General features: G+C 44.0%; 1 protein-coding gene across 4 annotated transcripts in view; it reads left to right on the forward strand.

Moving 5' to 3' along the window:
- HECW1 (HECT, C2 and WW domain containing E3 ubiquitin protein ligase 1) overlaps positions 1-16,243 on the forward strand; it is a 255,082-nt gene that overhangs the window by 179,082 nt on the left and 59,757 nt on the right. For 3 of the 4 annotated variants that reach the window (XM_029063053.1, XM_039911701.1, XM_029063058.1), the window contains 4 exons: positions 2,135-2,188; positions 4,054-4,155; positions 9,639-9,789; positions 14,859-15,007. In XM_029063053.1, coding sequence (XP_028918886.1) covers positions 2,135-2,188; positions 4,054-4,155; positions 9,639-9,789; positions 14,859-15,007 — 456 coding nt within the window. The remainder of the gene's footprint in view (positions 1-2,134; positions 2,189-4,053; positions 4,156-9,638; positions 9,790-14,858; positions 15,008-16,243) is intronic. The other variant, XM_039911702.1, reaches the window with a different exon arrangement.

Consider the following 16,243-nt stretch of genomic DNA (forward strand, 5'->3'; position numbering starts at 1 on the left):
TTGGAAACAGAGACCACCTTCTTATGTCCTCTAAGACAGTTTCGTGGAATTTTGATTTTCTCACCGCTGAAGAAGCAGTGTTTACATATGGCAGCGCCTCAGGCATCCTTTTGGGAAGCCATTTCTCACCCTACATGGAGATGAAGACTCAAAAAGGTGACCCTAAAAACTAACCATAACTAAAAATAGCCTGAGTCAAACAGAAACCCACAGCCATGGAGCTTTATTCTCGCAGTGCAATATTATGCAGAAGATATATTACCAAGAAAATAACCATCACGTCTTGGAACATCGGGAAGCTACATAATGAGACGAGACTGTCTAAAAAGAAGGATGGAGCCTGTTGCGCTTCATCTGGCTGGTTACTGAGTTGCCGTGGCAACACTAAGTGAAAACTGACTTTCTGATGAAGGCTTGCTCTTGGAGACCGGGGCCAGATATGCCTTTCTCTCAGAGAGGCAGTCTTCCTTCCAAGCTACAGCTAACACGGTGTTGGATTTACAAGCAGACAGTCACCTGTCTCAGCTCTTCTAAACCTGCCCGGAGACATGTGACCGAATGACAGCCCTCTCCTTGCTCCTGACACAAGAGCACTTTGCCATCATCATTGGTTTCCAAGACCCACACAGTCCTCAATCAATCGTATCTATTGAGCGTTTACTGTGTGCCGAGCACTGTACTAAGCGCTTGGGGGAGTGCAGTGCAACAGAATTAGCAGAAACGTGCCCTACCCATAACAGGTTTACAAACTAGGGAACTGTAATGACTAAGAGTAATGACTGGAATAGCAGTGAATAGCGACGAAGAGAAAGAATGCTCCTACGGATGCTGTCATCTCTGGTAATGATGGTGTCACAGAAACACATACTCCCCGAGGCAGGAATTACCTGCTGCCACTGTTCCCTCATCATTGGATGCTCAAAGTTGGCACCTCTGCCAATCCTCACAGCCAACCTTCCGCCCATAGCCGAAGGCGAATCTGCAGGGATCCAGGGGTAATGGTGAAGCAGCCGCTGCTGATTCTCCTCTTCCCTGCTCTTCCTGCCACTGCTGCTCTATCTATGCCAGTTGCCCTGCTTCCACCAGAACAGGAGGCAGGTTTAGGGGCAGCCTTGCCTTCTGTCTTCCGGGGCAAAATTTACCACAGTCCCACCTAATTAATGCACAATCTTGAATCATTTGGGCCAAATGCGGGAGAGGATTCCTTCAAGGAGGCCGGGTTCAAAATGAAGATGTGATGATGAAAAGTAGCTTTCCTTCAAAACGTCTACATAAATACTCTGGCCTGGATTGATAGAAACAAAAATTAAAGGCCTTCATTTTTTTCCCTGCCTCTGGACTACTCCGAGCTCCAAAACTCCCCCTCTAAAAATTGCTTAAACTTTCCCTTGGAATTGAGCCCTGCTCAGTCAGCCATAAATCACGTGCTCAAAGAAGTTCAGGTTCTGACATGATCACACCTTTTTAGGAAACAGTGTCGTTAAGTTGTTGTTACTTCACTGGGATCTCTCACACTTTAGCTACTTGGGATAGACGGTGCTCTACCGGGTTTTTATCTAAGAAGGTATCTCTAAATATATTAATTTAGTTTTTGCTAAATGTGGTCTATGTGCCTGTCTCATGTGTCTGACGTGTACTCATTCAAAAATACCAAAAAGAACCTCTCCCTTGGGCTGTATACAAAATTAACACTTAATTGATTCCTATTTCCACTTCGTTTCAACGTTTCATCTTGTTAATCAAACCAACCCCTTGGTTTCGTCTGCACGATTTTATTCTAAGAAAGAGAGAAATATCTTTTTGCATCTAAATTATTTCAAATAATTCTTAAATTCAGCATATCCTGTATACTATGTAAGTAGGCTTCCTTTTGACAGTTTTCCAAATTGGACAACCAAAATGAACTGAATCTGCATAATTGAAGAATCTTCTCTCTCCCTCATCCCTCACAGCCAGACTCGGCCTGAAAGTTTTTTTTGAGGAAATGAACAAAAGTCCAAATTCCTTCCTCAGAATTATTCTAGGAGTAGTGGTCCTCTGGTTTTACCGCTGGGACACAGGGGTTGTGTACATAGCCGAGTCTTTGTAACAGACCATAATTACTTGCTCCTCCTGTATGTTCTCATCCAACCAGCTGAAGTACTACATTTTCATCATATCATTTCGTCGGCTTGGATTTCACTAGCAGGTGAGGTCAGCTCCATTAACCCCAAGCACAAGACAGTATCATATTCTGATTGGCTTGGAATAATGAACTTGATTGGTGGGATTAATTACAGTGAGATAAATTTTTAAAAATTGAAAAAAATCCAACAGTGGTGACATAACAACTGTAGTATTTTAATTTTATCTTTTACAACATATTTTACAAACACCAACATGGTTTAAAATCAAAACGTAGCTGAATGCGGTGTTTGCACTTTATTCTGGACACTGATAATTATAAACTCTGACCTATTCATTCAACCAGGTCTTTTCTCCCTGTCTGTCTATTTTTCATTTATTTTGATGATTTTGCTGATTGCTTTCTGGCTTTTGGAGGGAGGAAATGGATAGCCTTACTTCTTTAGATTGACTTTTTGTTCTTTTCATTCAGTATGTGTACTTTACCAGTTGAGAGAAGCAGTGCATGGATACGTACAACTTTATATCTTCGTAAAAGAGCAGAGGTTATCCCAGTTCACATCCTTTTTTGAAACAAGTGGTGGTTAACAGATTCTGAATTCAGGAACCCATGAAGGTTGAAATCTTATTTCATGGGTCCCAGTGTGTCTCCTTTTCCGTGCCCTTCTTACATAACATGTGTTTTCAATATGCATTTTGGATAGCATAGTATTAGGGAGTAAGGAGTTATCCTTCCGACAATGCACATCTATTGGAAAAGCCTGGGATGTGCTGTTGCCAGAGACCTTTCTCCTCAGACTTGTGGCTCTGGTCGCAATCATGCTATTACTAGCATGATTCTCTTCAAGTTATAGGAGAACTGAAAGTTCTCTGCCTACATATAATGGTCCCAGAAAATACCCTACCCACTTGATTCCTAACCAAGGAGAGAACTGATAGGATCTAGGCTGTCCAGCGGGCGATGGGGGAGAACTATGTAATGCCATCTGTGCCTCTTTTCTTCTCTTCCAGAAATTGCCACAGGACATTAGGCATCTCCTTAGTTCATATGGTACCTACCCTCGATCACTGGCGGTTAATGCCCCTTGTGCACGTAGACATCACGTGCCAATAATTCACATAATCCCTGAACTCTGTGCAAAACCTAAGTACTTTGTCAGGTCACTAGGAATTTGAGAAGCACATTATTGAATAGCAAGTTTGGTTTGAAAATCCTCCATGTCTGTCTCTCCCTCCTCATTTCCAACTGCTGTGTCTCAAGGTCTCCTCCTGTGTCTTGCCTTCCTTCTTATGTCAAACTCCTTTGTCTCCTGAAGCACCTGATTTGCTTATTTCCAGTTTCAAAGAAACCCAGGGGCCATATGCAATCTCCCATGATGGCACTTTTGGTATATCCGCAGTGTCCCACACAACATGGATTTCATATTCTAACTAACTGGGACACTGACTCCACCTTGGATTGACTCCATCAGAGGCTCTCGTGACCAAAAGCAAGCCTGTGAAAGAAACCACTGGGGACTCTCTGGTTGGAACCAATCCAAAACAGGAGCCCTAATTAAGCCAGTGCCAACCCAGCTCTGATTGGGTCTCATAAATGCCACTCTGACAGGCCAATACCTCCTACCCCAGATCATACTGTCTTGGGTCCCTTTCTTTCCAGGAAGAGAAATGCCACAGAAATCTGTCAGCGTGGGGTTTGCACACCATCTGGTCCCAGGCTTCTGTAGTCTGAGAGCAGATCTTTGACTTGACCCTCTTGATAATTCTCAGCTTCACAAATGATTGTCAAAGCAGCACTCTGACAGGCAAAGAAAGTCGGCTGATCCTTCTTTGTTCGTTCCTGGTAGCGTTTTGTTTGACAGTCACGTGTTTGAACGACCTTGCTGCAGCATTGAATGAATCTGAATGTGTTGACTATCTTGTCCGTAGGTGATTGTCCTTTACTACATAATTCTCAGCCAGTCAGCCAGCTTCCTTCCTTGAGGCCTGACCACCACCATTATCCAACTATCGATGAGCCTCTTCCGCCAAGTAAGCGTTAGTTTCTGAAATGTATTTCTTTAACTCTTCCTATGATGCAAAATCAGGTCAGTATTTACTGCTAAACAAGCACCTCTCTTCTCCAGCTTTATAGCAAACACTGTTCACAAGACCAACATAATGTGTTTTCTGTAAATCATCTTTATTTCCCAGGAGGATTTTTAGTGGGTGACACCAGAGGAATAATTTCTCCTTCTCTCGGCCAAAGGATAGCAATCTCTACATCACCAAGATGTTGTGAGACTTAAGTGCTTACAAATTCTTTCATGATCTTCCAGAGAAAGGGGTCATGAAGCCCAAATTCTACTATTGTGTCTGTCCTTCAGGACAAAATTAGTCTGTCACCGTGTGGTGAATGCAGTGTCCCAAGCCTGGCCCTGCTCATGCCCATCCACCGTGGGGAGGGAGGAGGGGTTGTGAGATGCTACTGTCTCAGAATCTGGGCTTAAGCAGGATATTGGGGTGGCTGGGAGGGCTAAGCTTCTCTCTGGAGTCTGGCAGTGTTCTTGTCCCAGAGGAAGCTATCAGGGTGGGGACTACTGTGACCCCAAATCAGGTCTGCCTACTGACCGTGTGCTGCTTCCATCCCAGTACAAACTGCCATATCCCTTCCAGAGGCGGCTTCTACCTCCATTTCCGGGCCTCCTCTGTCCCCCGAATGGCCCTGAATAGTTCTTTCAGTCAATGAAATTTACTAGCGGGAGGCTTCTGGGCCCAAGCCAGAGTGAGGGATTTGTAGACTCGGCCTGGGACGCTCTGGGGATGAGGGAAGAGTAGAGAGAGGAAGTAGTCTAGAGCCAAAGGCAGCACCAACATGTGAGCCAGGGGTGGCCTCAATCACTGGCAGATCCAAGAACCTGGACCAAGGTAGAGATGCTCAGGACCTTACATTTACCGTCATTCACCCTGACAAGACACTGTGGGAGACCTTGTTGAACCCCCAGGCTCTGCATCAGGTAGATCTGGCTCAACTCAGGCCCTGCAGGACTTGCACTTACCAGAATGTCACTGGAAACTGCAGTCGACACCCCTAAGCTACATGGTACATTTCAGAAGTCCAATCAGAAACAGACTTTCAACAGGGCTGCCTGTGCAAAAATACGCCTTTTTTTTAATCTTAGTAAATGTGGCCCCTAGGTTAGGAACTCTATTATCGTTTTATAGAAAGGGGTTGACACACCGAGTGTAATCATATTTGTTTCCTTCAGATAAGTTTGTGTGTGGCAAGATGGAAAATTATTTTTCAAGGAACTAGTGGCTTGCCAGGCCAAGAAATCTAATGAAAAGTCACAGCCTTTCCAGGACATAAGAAATGACTGAAGAATCAGAGTTTCTCACTCGTCTTTACCGTTAGTCCGGAATACGTTGTATTCCGCAGAAGAAAGCTACCTGCCTTTCAACTAATCCCTTCTAAATAGTGTCCTATGGTGTGGAGAATTTTAGTTATCTTGTAGGGCATACTGTTTTGCCTCTGAAACAAGAAGCCACTATTTTCCTTTTAGTTTGTGATGTATGTACGGAGAGATACAATTTAAAATATACTCTAGCCTGAAAAGGATGTGGGAGAGTTTGGTTTCAAGTCAAAGTTAAGAAAAATATTTATCAGTTGTGCCTGATTCAGAATTCATCACTCACCTATGGAAAAGACCACAACTGAAACTGATTCCACTGTCAGGAGCCCAAATTTCAGACCTCCTGCCTGAAGCCCACTTTTCTGTGGACCAGCAGGTGGCCTCCTTAAAGCAAGATTTACCGTTCAGAAATGCTAGTGCAGTGTAGGAAACCAATTACTGTGGGCTGTAGTTGACAGCACAGTTAGGAGAGAGAAGGTTAGAAGAATATGTGAGTTTTCAGACTGCAGAAGTGTTAGTTACCTTGTACCCAGGTAACTCACGCACAAACACACACAACCGTACCGCATGCGTACCCCTATGATCGATTAAAAGTTGGCAGAGCCAGACCCATGATATTATTTAAACATGCCCAGGCATCCCCAAATGCCCCCTAAGCTTTTGAATGTTCAATGAGATTGGATGTTAATTGCTTTAGTAAAGTTATTGTCATTAAATGAACAGAGCCTTTTCTGAACAGGTCAGGGCTTCGGGTTTCAACTCCTGAAACTGTATATTTTAGTAGAAAAAAACATTTGCCTGACAGCAGGATGAGGGGGCATTTAAACCATCCCAAACACTCAATGGCTTGTTTCATGGCCCCCAACTTATTTTTAAATATGTACATTCAGTACTGTGTTTTGTTGAACTGAAAATTCAGGATTCAATCCTTGAGATTCAAGATAACAATTGAGGAAATGCTAGTTGTTTCCATGCTAGCCCTTTAAAACATGAGAAAAATATTGCAATTTGGTTTAGATATGTGTCTCTGGACTCCCCTTTAATTTTTGTGTATTGACTGGGTGTGCATCTTTCTCACGAGTCAAGGGAAGAGGACTTTCCAGCTCAAAGGGAAGGTGATATATCCCAATTTTTTTTCTTGCAAGACTCAGATTCAGTGACCCAGTGTTGAATGACGATGTGGTTGTGTCGCTAGACACCATGAAGAAGCAACATTAACCTGAAACAATTTTTGAATTTTTTTTCCTTGATCTCTTGCCATTTTTGTTTTGTAAAGTTAAATGGAAAAACAATTGGCAATCAAACCTACTAATATGAATTCATGATCTCACATCATCTTTTTCTATCACATTTTCACTATTAAATGATCTTCCTTCCTTGAATAACAGGCAGGATCAACACTTAGGACCTCTCCTCCTCTTACCCAGAATAGCTATTCTTACCCAATTTTTGAGTTTTCCAGGGTCAAAGTTGTAATATGTATAGAATCATTTCTTCTTAAGTGGTTTCCTGCCTATTTCAATGTACTTCTTTGGGCAAGAATGATCAAAGGCTTAGTCTCAGCCTCTGTTACAGTCCCTCATTATTGTACTAATGCATTCTACCTCTCCTAGATTATCCTTCCAAAAGCTGTGGGTAATGATTCCAAATCTCTTGATGGTTAAGGTCCACGTCACAGAGCCAAACAGATACACTATAGAACTAGGTGCCTTTAGTAATTTGGAGTTTGGGCCTAAGCTTTTTAAGAAATTGTTTTAGGTGCAACCCAATGTGAAAACTGAAAAAAAAAACCCTCAAGAACATATCTGTGTGCAGGTCAAAGCTATATAAAATGATACATTTCAGGACCTTATACCAAATATCACATAAAATATGAACCACCAAGTATATTAAATATTATAAAGAATTTCATAGTTGCTATGTCATCACCTGATTGATCACTTTTAGTAGATATTTAAACAGATATTTAAATATCTGTTTAACCTTCGAAAAGTTATTCTGGTTTTCTCATTATAAGGCTAATGATAGTCGGTCCCCTTTGCCTGATCTTTGCTTTCTCCTCCCTCAGGTGCAATCTAGTACACAGTAAAACGCAGTGATTTTAACTTCCAAAGCATTTGTAAGGCTGACATTCTGGAAGCTTTCAGCAGGTTCCTTCCCATCTGGCTTTGCCTGTGTCTGTTTGGCAAATAGAACCAAATAGAACTGTTGTTTTAATCTCTGCTACTTTAATTACTCTGGGCGATGTAGCTTTCACATTTTGAAAAAGCTTTCCATTTCTTATGTTTCCCCCAAATGCAACATGGTATTTAGCATTCATGCATCCATCTATATTTCACTAAAGTGGTTTAATCTATTCATTTAGGCTCCCTCTCCTGTCTGGGATAAGCATTTCCTCATTAAATTAACAATGCTACAAACACATGATAAACTTTAACAGTGACTCTCTTTTCCCCAAAGTCTCTCGGGAAACAATGTGGTTGAGTTGGAATTCATATGGTGAGTTTGGAGCTCATAGAAATCCTGGGGACCTGTTGATTTGAACTAGCGTGGCTCAGGGGAAAGAGCGCGGGCTTTGGAGTCAGAGGGGATGGGTTCGAATCCCACCTCTGCCGCTTGTCAGCTGTGTGACTGTGGGCAAGTCACTTCACTTGTCTGTGCCTCAGTTACCTCATTTGTAAAATGGAGATTAAGACTGTGAGCCCCACGTGGGACAACCTGATTCCCCTGTGTCTACCCCAGCGCTTACAACAGTGCTCTGCACATAGTAAGCGCTTAACAAATACATTAATTCAGCCAAAGATGCCCCCTCTGATTAAGTTGCCAGTAGCTCTCTCCAATCTGAAATGTCTGAATTCCCGGCATTTAAAATTGTGTGTTCTAAGATTATGAGTGCTTTAATCATTCATATCTCTAAGCAGCTGCACACTCTTCTTGGTGTAACCCAGAAAATAACCTTCAGTATGCTTTCTCATTCAATAGTATTTATTGAGCGCTTACTATGTGCAGAGCACTGTACTAAGTGCTTGGAATGTACAAATCGGTAACAGATAGAGACAATCCCTGCCCTTTGACGGGCTTACGGTCTAATCAGCTCTGACCCAGAGACCACCTCCTAGAGGGTTTGGACCTGGCCAATTGTCTTGCCCGGCCAATTTGGAAGTTGTCAACTCAGCCGGCTACCAAGATAGACAGATGGGATGTGAGTGTGTGACATAAAAGCTTTATTCAAACTCCTCTACCAATGATCACAAGCTTAATCCAGGTCCCACCCAAAATTATGGGTTATTAGGTATGTCTTTCAATATCAGTTTTATTTACTGTTCACCTACTGTGTTCAGATCATTGCATTTGGAAAACTGTTCCAACTGTTTTCCTATAAAAGACCCAAGCACAAATTAAAGAAATGTGTCTAGGAGACACCCTGAATTCAAAGATAACTTCCCAAGACCGTTGTCTTATAGAATTGTGGATGGGTTCCTAAGAGTAAACCGAGGAAGGGAACTAGAGTTGAACTTCCCTGCCCAGCTGGGAATTCCTGTGACAAATGAAAACCAAAACATGAAAGTTTATATGAAACTATGAGGTGCTCCAGGTCAAGTTTTTTGAGGGGGGCGGGATCTCCTCTCTTGAGTAGTCTACTGTAGGCAGGGATGGTGTCTAATAATAACAATAATAATAACAACTGTGCTATCTGTTAAGCGCTCACACTAGTCAGGAACTGTACTAAGCGCAGGGGAGAATACAAGCAACAATATTTCTACCAATGATAGGAGACATTCCCAAGTGTTTAGTACAATGCTCTGTATGCATTAAGCACACAATAAACACCATTGATTGATTGATTGATTGACTGATCAATTGAAGTCAGGCTTGTCCTCTCCTCCTTAACAGGAATCAATCAATCAATCCTTTTAGTTCCCAGTTTGAGTCTCTACATCTTCCCCTGGTAGGGAATGCCATGCGCCGATGAATCACACAGTGAAACTCCAGGGGCACGTGTGCGGACGTGGATAGAGAGTTGCGTTCAGACACGTAGGTGTGGTGTATGTGTCACAGGTGAAATCCTTTTGCTCTGATTTCTTGCCAATTTCCTTTCTTCCTTTCCTTATCCCAAACCAGACTGGGAGGCTCGAATAGACAGTCACGGGAGAGTGTTTTACGTGGACCACGTGAACCGAACGACGACGTGGCAGCGGCCTACCACGGCCGCCACTCCAGACGGGATCCGCAGATCTGGCTCCGTACAGCAGATGGAACAGCTGAACCGCCGGTCAGTAACGCCAGGCGCAGTGACCTTGTCCTAGTCCCTTGTTCTCTAGTGAGCCATTCAGCAACGGCAGAAACCATGCTAGAGGAGAGGTCCAGTCCGTCCTTCGAAAGACGTGTGAATCCCGATTTTAAGTTCAACCTCCAAATGTGTTTTGTTTATGGGCCAAGATTAGAGAAGCAGCATGACGTAGTGGATAGAGTACGGGTCTGGGAGTCAGAAGGTCATCGGTTCTAATCCCGGCTCCGCCACTTGTCTGCCATGTGGCTTTGCGCAAGTCACTTCGCTTCTCTGTGCCTCAGTAACCTCATCCGCAAAATGCGGATTGAGATTGTGAGCCCCACGTGAGACATGGACTGTGTCCAACCTGATTTGCTTGTATCCACCCCAGCACTCACTACAGTGCCTGGCACATAGTAAACACTTAGCAAGCAGCACAATTATCATTAGTATTATTATTTATTATCCAGTAGAAATTAGGGATGCCTCAAGAAAGGAAAGCAGACACATGTAGTCATTTGTCACTGCTTGTTTCTCGTCCTTCCATCTTTTGATGTATGGGCCTGAGACAGAGGACGTGATTTTCAACTCCGGGTTCCACTGTCCAAAGCCAAATATGTACTGAGTGACAAGAGATTGGCTGTTTCCTTTTATTGCAGCTCCTTTTATGCTAAAAGTCTAAGCACATTCTACATTTGGGATTACCTGAGAGATCCTCTAAACTAAATAAATCAGAGTCTACGTTTTCCTGGGAATTTCTCCAAGGAAAGCTAGGAGGCTCCAGGAATTGCATTTCATCAGTCCCCTGTCATTGCTCTGAAGGATGTGCCCAGAGCCAGAGCTGCCATAATAATAATTATTAATTATGGTACTGGTTAAGTGTTTACTATGTGCTAAGCTCTATTCTAAACCCTGGGATACGTACAAGTTAATCAGATTGGACTATTTTGTTAATGAGATGTACATCAACTTGATTCTATTTATTTGCTGTTGTTTTAATGAGATGTTCTTCCCCTTGATTCTATTTATTGCTATTGTTCTTGTCTACCTGTCTCCCCCAATTAGACTGTAAGCCCGTCAGAGGGCAGGGACTGTCTCTCTCTGTTACCGATTTGTACATTCCAAGCGCTTAGTACAGTGTTCTGCACATAGTAAGCGCTCAATAAATACTATTGAATGAATAGTCCCTATAGGAGGGAGTAGGATTTAATCCTCATTTTACAGATGAAGTAACTGAGGCACAGAGAAGTTAAGTGACTTGCCCAAGATCACACAGCAGATATAGGGCAGAGCTAGGATTAGAACCCAGATCATCAAACTCCTGGGCCCGTGCTCTTTCCACTAGGCCACGCTTCTTCCATCAGAATGAAATGAAAGAAAGGCTTCCTTGACTATCTGTATCTCTTGATTATTCCACCTCTGTCCCATCCCTCTAGCTGTTCCCCTGGTTTGAAAACTCCTCACTCTAGGCTTCAAGGCTCTCCATCACCTTGCCCCTTCCTACCTCTCCTTCCTTCCCTCTTTCTACCGCCCACCCCGCACGCTCCGCTCCTCCGCCGCCCACCTCCTCGCCGTCCCTCGGTCTCGCCCGTCCCGCCGTCGACCCCCGGGTCACGTCCTCCCGCGGTCCCGGAACGCCCTCCCTCCTCACCTCCGCCAAACTGTTTCTCTTTCCCTCTTCAAAACCCTACTTAAAACTCACCTCCTCCAAGAGGCGTTCCCAGACTGAGCTCCTCTTCTCCCTCTACTCCCTCTGCCATCCCCCCTTTACCTCTCCGCAGCTAAACCCTCATTTTCCCCTTTTCCCTCTGCTCCTCCACCTCTCCCTTCCCATCCCCACAGCACTGTACTCGTCCGCTCAACTGTATATATTTTCGTTACCCTATTTATTTTGTTAATGAATTGTACATCGCCTTGATTCTATTTAGTTGCCATCGGTTTTTACGAGATGTTCTTCCCCTCGACTCTGTTTATCGCCATCGTTCTCGTCTGTCCGTCTCCCCCGATTAGACCGTAAGCCCGTCAAACGGCAGGGACTGTCTCTATCTGTTGCCGACTTGTTCATCCCAAGCGCTTAGTACAGTGCTCTGCACATAGTAAGCGCTCAATAAATACTATTGAATGAAACTCCCTCCCTCTCCAAATCTGACAGACCACAGCTCTCCCCAAATTCTAAGCCTTCCTAAAATCCCACCTCCTCCAATTAGTTTTCCCCAATGAATTTCTCAGCTCCCTTTCCCATACAGTCCCATCAGCCGACTCTAACACTTAATAATTTGCACACAATCTTTATACTTATGTATATCTGTTTATTCCATTATATTTCTGACAACTCTAGTGAATATTTTTATGTTTGTTTCCCTCAATAGAGTGTAAACTCCTTGTGAGCAAGTAGCGGGTCACTTTTAATTCTGTATTTCCCAAATGCCTAATGTATTACACTGCAGCAAACGGGCATTCCAATATATTCCATTACCATTTACTTCATTTGGCTACATAGATATCTGGACACTTCTATCTGTGAGAGGAAATTTCTCTCATCCCCATTAAAAATCTTCCAACTAGCGTATCCCATGTATCCACATCGGAGTGTGACTTTGCTCCCTTTAATTAAAGAGAAGATTTCGGCTCCGGAGTTGCAAAAATAACCGCCCTATGGGCTCAACCTCTCGATCCTGAGATCCTAGACTCCTGAGACCAAAGGTTTCAGGTCAAACTCTAGCTCTCTCCAAATAGCAACTTCGGTGTCACCCTTAATACTTCTCCATGGTTAAATGTTGAGGGCTTTGGCCACAGTAGTGGGAGGGCAATCGATAAACAGTATTTATTGAGAGCTTATTATGTGCCAAGCACTATGCTAAACCTTGGGGTGGATCCACTGCCATCAGAACAGTCACAGTTCCTGGGAATCGCAATCTAAAGGGGAGGGAGAATAAGTATACAGTCTGCATTTTACAGATGAAGAAACTGAGATACAGAGAAGTTAAGTATCCCGCCAAAGGTAACACAACAGGGAAGTGGCCGAGCTGGGTTTAGATTCCTCTTCAGATTTCTTTCCACTAGGCCACGGGTTTAGATTCCACTTCAGGTTTCTTTCCACTAGGCCACACTGCTCCCTCCTGTTGGTTAGCCTGTTGGTTTTGTCCTGGATTTTTCAAAAACGTTTACTCCTCGTGGAGTAGGCTGGCAGGAAATCCAAGGTTTTTTGTTAATTTTCTTTTCTTCCCTCGTTACGGTTCCTTCATCATTTTGAAAGTCAAAATCACCATTTCTTTGAAAGATTGCTTAGGAAGAAGATTGAGTAGTGCAAACAAAAGCTTCAAGCTGTAGTTACCTCTTTCTAAGCACTCTTCAGCAAACTAGAATTTTCCTGTATTTTCATAAGACTATTTTATAAACCTCTCCCCTGACACGCACACAAAAAAGTAGCTCTTTATAGGCACACAATATAGTTTCTGTGTAACTTGTTCTGGCCGGGGACTTCTCCTATGTAATTAAATAGAAACTCCAGTTGGAGTGTTTAAAAAACCACTGAATGTATGAGAATTTTTGTTTCAAGGTGCTGTTACATGAGGGTATCATAAAACATCATGCAAAATTAGAAGGGAAAGTTTAATGGGCTAGCTCAGTAGTTAGTGCATAAAATGGCTCATCGGTCCAGAGCAGGTAAACTGACTAGTGGGGTGTGAAAAGAAATGTATTTGTTTATAGGCACGTGATTTCATATTTTGAAATTGTCTCCTTTTCAAACATGCTATATGGACATTTATGACTCCGTGAAAACTCACCTCCAAAGGGAATTAGTCATCAGGAAAGTGTTGCTTTTGGGTGAAAAACACACAGAGGCAGAAGCCATAAATTGCTTTCCCTCTGACAGTTTTTGTATTTTAATTAAGACCTCTTGGCTGGAGCCTGTGGGAGCTGTTGGCGCTCGGGTCTTAAGCCCCCTGGGGGTGTTGAAGTCTCCACTGCTCTTTTAACGAGGAGAGCCACAGGGGCTTCTGACCTTGGCTACCCAGGCACACTCTGGTTGGGGTCCCTGCTTGGGTGAGGGCTTAAAGGGTCTGAAGCAACAATTAAACGGCTCCAACAGAAGCATCTCCGTGTCCCGTTCCTTAATGGCCCCATGGAGACCATTTGGTGGACAACAGTGGAGATGTTTTCTACCAAGAGAAGAGCCGAAAATCTGGATGGGTCCAAATATTGAACCGTAGTGGTAGTCATAGTAATGGTATTTATTCAGCATCTACTGTGTTCAGAACACTGTTATAAGTGCTGGGAGGAAATGCACCGGTTCCTCTGTCTCCTGCAGCTCACAATCTGAGAATTCAAGGGGGGACAAAGGATTGGCGATGGAAACACCGGGTGACGAAACACTAGAACACAACACGAATACAAAAATAGGCTTGAAGTCTTGGTCACAACGGAGGAGTCTGAGAGCGGGCGGGAGTAGCTTTTATTCCGGGCCCAGCATGCACGGAGAATGCCAGGAGTCAAGGCCGTTGGTAGTGGGAGAGAAGTTGGCGGTTACATGGTGCTGGTTTATGGTATTTGTTAAATGCTTATTATGTGCATAGCACGGTACTAATGACTGGGGTAGATACAAGATAATTGGGTCGGACACAGAGAGCCATAGGACTCCAGGTCTTAATCCCCGTTTTACAGAATAAGTAACTGAGACACGGAGAAGTTAGGTGACTTGCCCAAGGTCATACAGGAGACAAGTGGCAGAGCTGGGATTAGAACCCAGATTCTCAGACTCCCAGGCCCGTGCTCTTTCCACTAGGCCATGCTGCTTCTCTAGCTGGGATTAGAATCCACATCCTCTGATTCCCAGTCCCCTGCTCTTTCCATTAGGCCATGCTTTTTTCCAGTGGCGATGGAGAAGGGAGAGGTAATAGTAGTAAAACCTCCCTCACCACTACTGTGTGTTCACCCCTTGGTCATATGCTCCATTCCCTTCACATCTAACTGATCATCACTCTCCCATCTTCAAAACCCTCCGTGACACTTTCCCAGACTATTCTTTCATTTCCTTACCGTGTTCGTCTTTCTCGTTTTTCGACCCAAAGGTACCAGAATATCCAGCGGACTATTGCTACCGAGAGATCGGAAGACGAGCCACCCAGTCAGAGTGCGGAGCCTCTCCCTGCCGGAGGAGGGAGTGGAGGAGGGGGAGGAGGGAGTGACTTGGAAGCAGACTCTTCTCAACCAAATCTAGGTAATGTCGGGGGCAAAGGGAGAACCCCTGAAGATCTCCAGGGCTGTGAGCACAGCCAGGACTTAGGAAGATCCTGACTCTTGTAGAAGATGGTAGAAATGCTTGAGGAGGAAGGTGAGGGAGCATGAGAAAGTGAGGAAATCTAGACGATCTCTCTCAACAGGGATTTATTTAATAAGTAAAGCATGTTTTCCAGGAGGGAAAACTGTGTCACAGGCAGATCTGACTCTCAAGTCAAAGGTGCCCCGGGCAGCCACGCTGTCTCTTTTTCAGTGAGTGCTGCGCTTGAGAATTCTGGACAGAAAGGCCAGCAAACCTCTGGGTGGCCAAGCATGGTCACGAGACACATTTGGGGTGGTCTGAGCGTTGGCTTCAGCGCTTTCCATCCAAGGGGAGCATCTACAATTTTAATGTGAGTCGCAGCATGGTGTAGTGGATAGAGCGCAGACCTGGGAGTCAGAAGGTCATGGTTTCTAATCCTGGCTCTGCCACTTGTCTGCTCTGTGATCTTGGGCAAGTCATTTATCTTCTCTGTGCCTCAGTTTCCTCATCTGTGAAATGGGGATTAAAACTGTGAGCCCCATATGGGACACGGACTGTGTCTAATCTGATCAGCTTGTATCTACCCCAGCGCTTAGTACAGTGACTGGTACTTAGCAAATACCTTTAAAAAAAGAAATAATAATAATGGTATTGGTTAAGCTCTTACTATGTGTAGGGCACTGAACTAAGCACGGGGATGGATACAAGCAAATCAGCTTAGACACAGTCCCCATTCCATGTGGGCCTCTCAGTCTCAATCCCCATTTTACAGATAAGGTAACTGAGGCCCAGAGAAGTGAAGTGACTTGCCCAAGGTAACATAGACAAGTGGCGGAGCCGGGATTAGAACCAATCACCTTCTGACTCCCAGGTCCATGCTCTTTCCACCACGCCACGTTGAGAAGAGCAAATTTTGTGACTCGGAGAAAGAATTGACCCAGCTTGTGCCATAATGCTCTCCAGAAAAGTTCCCAGAGGCTCAGGACATGATGATTCATGTATTTTCAAGATAAAATACGGAGAACATGATAAAAATGCAGAGAAGTATTTCATTGTCTTCTAGCTCCCAATCATCTTAGATAGTAACCAGGAGAAGCTACTGAAATCCACGTGTTTGCCAAGTCAGGGTCAAAATTGATAATTTAAGCCACTAGACCTAGTAGAAATGACAAGAGCCTGGGAGTCAGAGGATCT

This window comes from Ornithorhynchus anatinus, chromosome 4, assembly GCF_004115215.2.
Source record: "Ornithorhynchus anatinus isolate Pmale09 chromosome 4, mOrnAna1.pri.v4, whole genome shotgun sequence".
Taxonomy (NCBI): Eukaryota; Metazoa; Chordata; class Mammalia; order Monotremata; family Ornithorhynchidae; genus Ornithorhynchus; species Ornithorhynchus anatinus.